The sequence below is a fragment of the Triticum dicoccoides genome, chromosome 5B, assembly GCF_002162155.2.
Source record: "Triticum dicoccoides isolate Atlit2015 ecotype Zavitan chromosome 5B, WEW_v2.0, whole genome shotgun sequence".
Lineage (NCBI taxonomy): Eukaryota > Viridiplantae > Streptophyta > Magnoliopsida > Poales > Poaceae > Triticum > Triticum dicoccoides.
Window position 1 is genome coordinate 444,463,995 of NC_041389.1, and position 8,589 is coordinate 444,472,583.

The following is an 8,589-nucleotide window of genomic DNA, read 5'->3' on the forward strand; positions in this document are numbered from 1 at the left end:
CATATATTTTCTGCTAGTTAGCGTGCATACACAGATGAATTTAGTTTCATTATTGTATTGGAAACATGCAAGAAAGCTTACATTCTTTTCCAAGCCCTCATTCATCTCCTTGGAGGCTTGGACTCGAGAGTCAGCTTAACTCCAAAGTTCCTCTTTGCAGTACTGTAGTTATTTCAACTTCTCATCCTGCTGAGACCTCAAGCTCTCGATTTCCCCTGAAATATCGCGCAAGAATCCTCCTCACAGACCATCGTAAACTCTCTGCATTCCGACAGCCCTTCGCTGCTGCAGGAGTCATCGGCGTGGCGTGGGGGCGACGGCGACGTGCCGATGCACGCCCCCTACGCTCACGGTGGCCGCCGGCGGTGGCGGGATGAGGTTGGACGGGAGGTGGAGAAAGGTGCCTCATTTACGTGGACGGTCACGGCGGCGAGGATGCTGCAGATCGGCCGGGCGAGGGGTTTGGGGGAGAGAAGCTGCAGATCGGCGGGGGAGAGCAGAAGATTTTTTTTTTTGAGGGGTAGAGCAGAAGAGGAATGGCTCCACCGAAAGTGTGAGCCTATTAGGCCCACAGGTTCCGGCCCACAAGTCTTTAAACTACTAAGCCCATTAGGCTTCTCGTGTGAATTTCAGCCCATAGATCACTTCGCGCTCCTCCGATTCGCGATGAGCCCAACCGGAGCCCACCTGACCGTTCCCCACCCCCTCTCGACCTCCTCGCCTTTCTTCCCACCTCCATCGCCGCCACTCCCTAAACCTCACCACCAAACCACAGGCGCTCAAGCTCCTACCTCGCCACCGCCACCGCCAACTCCCTCCGCGCCGCCGCTGACAGGTCGCCGCAGCTGCGGAGCGTGCGCTAGAGGGAGAGATGGGGGGCGGCAGGAAGCGCGGGCGCTCGCAGCGTCGTCACTTCAAGCAGGAGCGCGAGAACGTCTGGAAGGACAACCCCAGGCGCCCTCCCGCCTCCGCCGGCGAAGGAGGCGAGGGGAACGGCTGGCAGCCGTTCGCCACGGAGAACCTGGCCTTCGAGGCCTACTACAAGGTGCCGACGCCTGGTTCAGATCACGCGCAGCTTCCCTTTTTGACATTTTTGGCTGGATGACATTAACATGGAGCAGTGCTAGCCCTGTGATTTTCATGCATCTTTCGTTTTAGAGCGCGATGATTAGTTGTAGTGGCGGATGTGTCATTATAAGCTATTATTTGTAAGGCGCAGCTTTATGGATTGATGATTGCCGTATTGAGTACTGATCTCTGGACTGCCTTGCGTTGTCTTTCAACTGGATGTAGCATTACTTATAAACGGCTGGTGTGGCTTCTGTTAAATTCTTATTGAATGTAAATATGTGTATGCCTTGCAGGGACAGCAAATTGTTCCTGAGGAAGAGTGGGATGCCTTCATGAGCATGCTCCGGAAGCCATTGCCCGCCGCTTTTAGGATTAATGCGAGGTGACTTTGCTTTCTCTGAAACGTAAACATGCTTATATATGTATGCATGGCCTGGACTCAACACGATTGGATACCGACTCAAAAACCAAACCAACTAAATTTTCTGAACTTAAGACTTTCCTAATTTTAGTCTCTCCAGTCGAGAGCAGCTATGCTCTGCCCTCTGCCTTGTCAAACTCTGAGACGGATGCAGCAGCTGGCAGCCGCTTCCTCCTTGCACACGAGTTCCTCCATGTAACAGTTAGTGTGTATGAACTATTACTGAAATAGAAACTTCCTGGCATGTTTATGTTCTAGATGATAGATGAAAGACCAGCTACTGTCTGTTAACTGTGATCAACTAGGTGAAAGATCAGCTAACTTCTCGAGAATCACATTTTGGTCTGCCTCCTCCTCCGAACAAGCGCTTTATTTGGGGATTCTGTGCTACTCTTTTCAAGAGGATCCGATTTTCATGAATATTTTCAATAAATTGGTGTTATTTAGTTAGTAAGCATATCTGGCATTCTGGCTGTTGCTCTCAATGTTTGTCAATTGGTAACTATTGTGTTTGTTGGCAAAGTTTTGGACTTACTCCATGGAGGTATATACTTGTTCCGTTGACAAGCAAAGGATGATATGATTTCTGTTCTGGTTTGCCTGCTGGTCACTTGCTTTGGTTAACAGGACATTTAATTATGAACACATCTGTCACCTTCTCATGTGTGTTTACTTTGCAAGAATATAAACAACCAACCTAATAGTTAGAGCAAAATGTACTCTTTGTATTAGGGCCCCATTTTACTTCTTCTTTATGTCAGGTATAATTCTGATAATTATTATTTTTGTTTAAGGTTTGATTCTTCTATTGTATTAAGCTATATGTTTTTATTTGCTTCCCAGCTGTCAGTTTTATCAAGACATTTGTTCACAATTAGAAAATGACTTCAGGAAGTCGTTAGAGTCTGAGGTAATTTCTTAAAAACTTATGCATGCATGTAAGTTATGCCCTTGATATTTTCTATTTCATAATACTTCTGTCATGGACAGGTCAGTGATGACCATGAAAAAGAGGCTATTCGGCCTTTGGCCTGGTACCCTGGCAATCTTGCATGGCATTTGAACTTTTCTCGGATGCAACTGAGGAGAAACCAGGCACTTGAGAGGTAAACTGACCTTGTACTGCATGCTGTTTATTTTAAATGAACCTTGCCAACCGTGTGCAGTATAGGGTACTTGACTACTTGTTAAACTGGTGTTTCATACAAATGAATATATTTAAACTTCACAATTTTCTTTTGCATAAAGTGATGTATCATGCTCTATCGAGATCATGCTTGTCCCTTAAACTTTGTTTAATGAAATACAAATTGTTTAATATGATTGACCGAATTAAGTGAAATCCATCATGAATCAGTTATCAAACTTGCTGCTTCAGTGATTTGCCTCGAGTTCTTTATTCTGCGATTAACAGTTCACCGAAACTTGTCAGTTACCTCTTTTGAAACTTGTAATGTCATATTGTGTATTGCCTTTTATTCTATATTTTCTTGTTGACGATTCTCATAAGATTTTTTAGGGTGCTAATTGAACTGATAGAGTAGCTGTCGACCTGTAGTGGCTTAGATAAGCTGATGCATGATTGCATGAAGCCATATTGCAAAAGCCAATGACGAGCTTGTTTGTCACCCACCCCAAATTTCTTTGGAGAATAAAATTGTGTAACCATTGGCATGCTTAACAATGTGCTGCTGTTAGAAATTGTAACACTGGAAGCTCTTATACTTAATATTCTAATGACATGTCATTGTTAATTTAACATCTATTTTTTTGACCCAGTTTCCATGAATTCTTGAAGCAAGAGAATGAAGTTGGTAATATTACCAGGCAAGAGGCTGTCAGCATGGTGAGTGCTTTATGTTTACTTCGAAGATGCCCTATGTTGTTTATCTATGATGCCTTACATATGTTCGGGCAGTTCTTGTCTAAACGATGTACATTGCTTTTGCAGGTCCCGCCTTTGTTTCTGAATGTGCAACCTGACCATCATATTCTTGACAGTATGTTTTTTCCATCATTACACATGTTGATACTGTGCAATTTGCATACCAAACTAATCCGGTTTGTAATGTCCATGCCCGATAAACTAGTTGCCAAAAAAGGGTTTAGAGTTCTTGAATGAGTTTTGTTTTTGTATAAGTGCAAAAAAATCGAAAAAGAAAAGAAAAGCATAACATCCAGCACTTATAGCTACACAATTTGTTCATGAGGTAGCTGAATCTTTCATTTAAGCCCATTCTTTTCAGGTTGTTTTGGCTTAAACTTATTCACACAATATTTGAATACAGTGTTTTGATTTTTTATTGTGAGAGGAAAGGTTTCTGTAACACAGTAATATATCTCATGAATTTTGTGACCTTGTGCAGTGTGTGCTGCTCCAGGGTCTAAAACTTTCCAGTTACTTGAGATGATCCACCAGTCAACAAAGCCTGGAGTGCTTCCAACTGCCATGGTGGATTTCGTCATCTATTACATATAACGGATACAGCTATAGTTATTTACAATTTCTATCAATTCTGAAAACAAAACATTGATTTTATCATCTGTTATTAATACTTTGCACTTTCTACTCTGTACTCAGGTGGTAGCTAATGATGTCGATGTGCAAAGATGCAACCTTCTGATTCATCAGACGAAGAGAATGTGCACAGCCAACCTGATAGTGACAAATCATGAAGCCCAGAATTTTCCTGGCTGTAGCCTTGCAAAGTTCTGTCCAGAAGCATGTGCAGAGTCCAAGCTGCAGAGGTTGGAATTTGATCGTATACTGTGTGATGTGCCATGTAGTGGGGATGGAACTGCCCGTAAGGCTCCTGATATGTGGAGAACATGGTAAATACCGTACCATTTATCCTGTTTGCTTCATTTTCTCCTTAGTTTCTTATCTACTGAATTGGCTACCAGGAATATTGGCATGGGTAATGGACTTCATCGTCTCCAAGTGGAAATAGCTATGCGTGGTAAGTATTAAAATATACTTACACCATTATCAAATATGCGTTTCGCTGAATTGTTAAGTTGGTCTAATGTATTTAAGCATTCTATGTCACCTTTGTGGTTCCCTTGCACAATTCACGATTGGCATCGTAATGTTTCATGCCATGAAATGTTTCATGAATCTGAGTATTTGATCACATGATGAGTGAGAGACATACTGCTTAGGATCCTGGATCTTGTTAAGATTCTTATAACTCTTGTCAGATGTATACATTATCAAGATATGTATGCTGGCTTTGATTTTCTTTTGCAATCAATCATGTGATATACAATTTTGCTCTCAGTTTAATAGTTCTGACACTTCCCAACTACGACGGATAGATGATATGCTAGGTGCCCTGTTAATGATTTGCTACTAAAAGAAGTTAAGATTGTATTTTTGGTGTCAGGCATTGGGTTGCTTAAAGTGGGCGGAAGGATGGTCTACTCAACATGCTCAATGAATCCTGTTGAAAATGAAGCTGTTGTTGGTGAGGTAATTTTTGTTGCTTGACTTCTCTCTCTGATATTTAATAATGTACTAATGTTTCGTGTTTGATTTGGTGAGGCTTTTTATTTTTATATATTTGAATAGTTTGATTAAATCATAAATGGTGTCCAGTGCCCAACAATAATTGTCAGAGAAATGCATTGAGATTTGACCGCAAATCATGCTCATTTTTTAGCATATTGCTTTTTGCAGGTTCTTTGTATAGTTGTTTTGTATGCCTTATTGTAACATTGATTGATCATATTTTTAAACTATATAGATTCTGCGGAGATGTGGGGATTCTGTTGAACTCCTTGATGTTTCTAATGAGCTACCTGAATTGATCCGCCGTCCTGGACTTAAAACCTGGAAGGTTAGTGTGCATATCTCTATATCATGCATATTTTCTTGTTATTTATACCAGTGTGTTTTGCCCATCAGGTGTTTGTTTTCCTAATTAGTCATGGTTTCTTGTGAACCTGTAACTTGTCATCCTTTGTGAAGGTTAGTACAAGCAGATCACGTAAGATGTTGATCATCTTCTATTTCATGGTCTAATTAGGCACCTTATTTACTAACAATAATCAAAACATAGTGTGCATTGGATAAAGTGGAGATAGGGTTTGCACTCGCATGTCACATCATACAACTACATCCCAAACATTTTCTGTTAAATGTAATTTCACTTTTTCGCATTGTAAGTTTTTTAAAGAGGTGTAAAAAAGATTACATAAAGTGGAGAGATGTCCCAATTTGTATCAATATTCTACTAAGAATAATTCCTTTTCACACTTCTTAAAAAAATTGGAAGTTTGCCACACTTCTGCAAGGACAATCGTGTAACAAGTGACGTTTTGATTTGCCCAGTTGCTGTTGTTTTTGGAAAGTACTCCCTCCGTTCCTAAATATAAGTCTTTTTAGAGGTTTCAAATGGACTACAACGTACGGATGTGTATAGACATATTTTAGAGTGTAGATTCACTCATTTTGCTCCGTATGTAGTCCCTTGTTTAAATCTCTAAAAAGACTTATATTTGGGAATGGAGGGAGTAGTTTGCATTTTATTCTTTTGTTTTTGGTGTTCTCTAACAAAATTATCCTACCCCAATTGGCCTCTATACATTGCATAATTCCTGGCACTCTGCTCCTTTCCGTGATTCTTTCTAAGTATTGCAGGTACGGGATAGAGCGTCTTGGTTGGGCAGTCATAATGATGTACTTCACTACAGGAAGAATGCAATATTGCCAAGTATGTTCCCCTCGGGTAAAGGTACCACGGATAGCTGTACGGCGGGTGGCAGTGTTGAGGTCAACATCAATGCAGTCGATGCAGATATGAATGAGTCAGGGGATATGGTAGAGGGAAAAGAAGAAACGAAGATAGCAACCAGTGACAGCAATAACGGTGACAATGCCAATACTGAAGAGATAAAACAAGATGAATCTGAGTCTGTTAAAGTTTCAAGGGGCTCAGATGAAAAAACAGATTCAGCCTCCATCGTTACAGAGCATTCAGATTTACCGCTACATCGTTGCATGCGAATTATTCCTCATGACCAAAACAGTGGAGCATTTTTTATAGCAGTCCTTCAGAAACTCTCTCCGCTGAATGGTATTATCTTAAATCCATCTATTCCATATGTTTCAATTATTATTGCATCAAATCACATAGTAGATACTGGCTCGTAGTACTTAAGTACACTATACAATGAATATAATTTCAGAGAGTCTGGTGGTAGAAGTGATGAAAGGCGAGCGCAGTACCTCGAAAGACAAGGCTTTGAAATGTTCGAATGGTCAGGGATCAGACACGGTGCCGGCTAAAGAAATTTCAGTTCAGCAGCCAGGGGTTGATGACACCCATGTTCTTGTTGAGCAACAAAACAGAGACATGGATACTGAAATTTCAAAAGATAAAAGTTCTGAGGAAGCTAAGGTGGATGCTGGTGAGGTGCAAAATGATCAAGCGACAAGGAGAGATAAAAGAAAGACCCAGAACCAAGGCAGATGGAGAGGGGTTGATCCTGTGATATTTTTCAAAGACGAAGCGACAATCAGAAGCATAGTGTCTTTCTACGGCATCAAGGATTCATTTACCCTTGAAGGCCATCTTGTGACTAGGAATCCTGATACTAATCATGTTAAACGAATATACTATGTCTCAAAATCAGTTAAAGAAGTTTTGGACCTCAATTTGAAAGTTGGTGAGCGGCTGAAAATCACTTCACTTGGCTTAAAGATATTTGTAAGTGTGCCACTAATTTCTGTTGTTTATTTTTTTCAAGCTTTTCTTAGAAGAGCAAACTTTGCATTAACACTGCTACCATCTTCTCCCCATCCCTTGTCTTTCAGGAAAGGCAGTCGTCAAAGGAGGGTTCACCATGCACATTTAGGTTGTCATCCGAGGGATTGCCTCTGCTGCTTCCTTACATCACCAAACAGATTCTATATGCATCTGCAATAGACTTTCAGCACCTCTTACAATACAGAATCATTAAATTCCCTGATTTTGTGGATGCAAAATTCGGCGAGCAAGCTTCAGCTTTGCTACAAGGTTGCTGTGTCGTAATATTACGCGAAGGTACATTACATTCCTTTTCCTTTTGAGTAAGTAGAAGTGAATTGTCACAGTTTGATTGCAACTGAAACATCTTTATAAAAATCCAAGGGCATGAGGATCTAGAGTCCATAGGCATGGATCCCTCTGCAATCGCCGTTGTTTGTTGGAAAGGAAAGACCAATCTGTGCGTCATGGTCACTCCCATGGATGGGAGGGAGCTGCTTGAAAGGATCTCATTTCGTTTCGGGCTCAAAATCCCAAAACTTGATGATGGGAAGCCTGACCTGAAGAGTGATGATGGATCAGATGAGCAGCCCGATGGTGGCGCCGAGACGGTTGATCCAGATTGTGTGCCTGAGAGTAAAGCATCAGAAGACATGGATATCTCAGACGTCAAGGACACGGAGTAGCTCGGTTTGACACCAATGCAAGGAGGCATGTTATATCTCGTTACGATGATGCAGCAGAGACCGCTACTTGGCTTACGAGTTGATGATTACTCTAATGGGAGTGTTGTTGCAATCCCTTGGTTCTTCCTGTAGGGATTCTATCCTATTGATTTGCCATGAAAACCACACCGCATACATGGTGCTAGACTGCTACCCCGCTGCCCCCCTGTAACGTTCTACCAGTTTGTTTTTGGTGTGATGTTGGCACACAACTGTCAAACGGAACTTCGAACATGAGTGCCGACAATTCTAATTTGTTTGAGACATTTTGATCCTGTGATGGAAGTGCATGGGTTAGTCATTCCGGTGATGGTAGGAGAAACTGTGCCGTATCCGGAATGTCTAATCTCAGTGGTCTGTTCTCTGCGTTGTCAATAAGAGGAACTCATGCTTAGAAAACCTTTTGCACGAGGAACGTTGACATCATTTGGTGGTAGAAAGTTAGGAGAAGGCGTCGACAAACGGAAGGAATATCACGTGCACAGCTTGGACGCGCCAAGGAATGACTGGTCAAAGGGGTGGATTCAGTACCATGTGTCCATGTAACACAGTACGGGTAGACGTTGACGAATGGAAGGAACACCACGTGCACAACTGGACGTGCCAAGGAATCACTGATCAA

At 41.8% G+C, this 8,589-nt stretch overlaps 1 protein-coding gene across 1 annotated transcript; it reads left to right on the top strand.

Annotated features, from left to right (window-relative positions):
• The first annotated feature begins 750 nt into the window (after positions 1 to 750).
• LOC119310338 (multisite-specific tRNA:(cytosine-C(5))-methyltransferase trm4b-like) lies at positions 751 to 8,245 on the top strand. The gene is made up of 15 exons (XM_037586125.1): positions 751 to 1,045; positions 1,365 to 1,453; positions 2,336 to 2,402; positions 2,483 to 2,598; positions 3,272 to 3,338; positions 3,444 to 3,492; positions 3,859 to 3,944; positions 4,074 to 4,324; positions 4,397 to 4,452; positions 4,879 to 4,964; positions 5,239 to 5,331; positions 6,135 to 6,570; positions 6,683 to 7,203; positions 7,311 to 7,539; positions 7,627 to 8,245. The coding sequence occupies exons 1-15, from the start codon at positions 872 to 874 to the stop codon at positions 7,926 to 7,928; spliced, it is 2,622 nt and encodes an 873-aa protein (XP_037442022.1). The 5' UTR covers positions 751 to 871; the 3' UTR covers positions 7,929 to 8,245.
• The last annotated feature ends 344 nt before the right edge of the window (positions 8,246 to 8,589 follow it).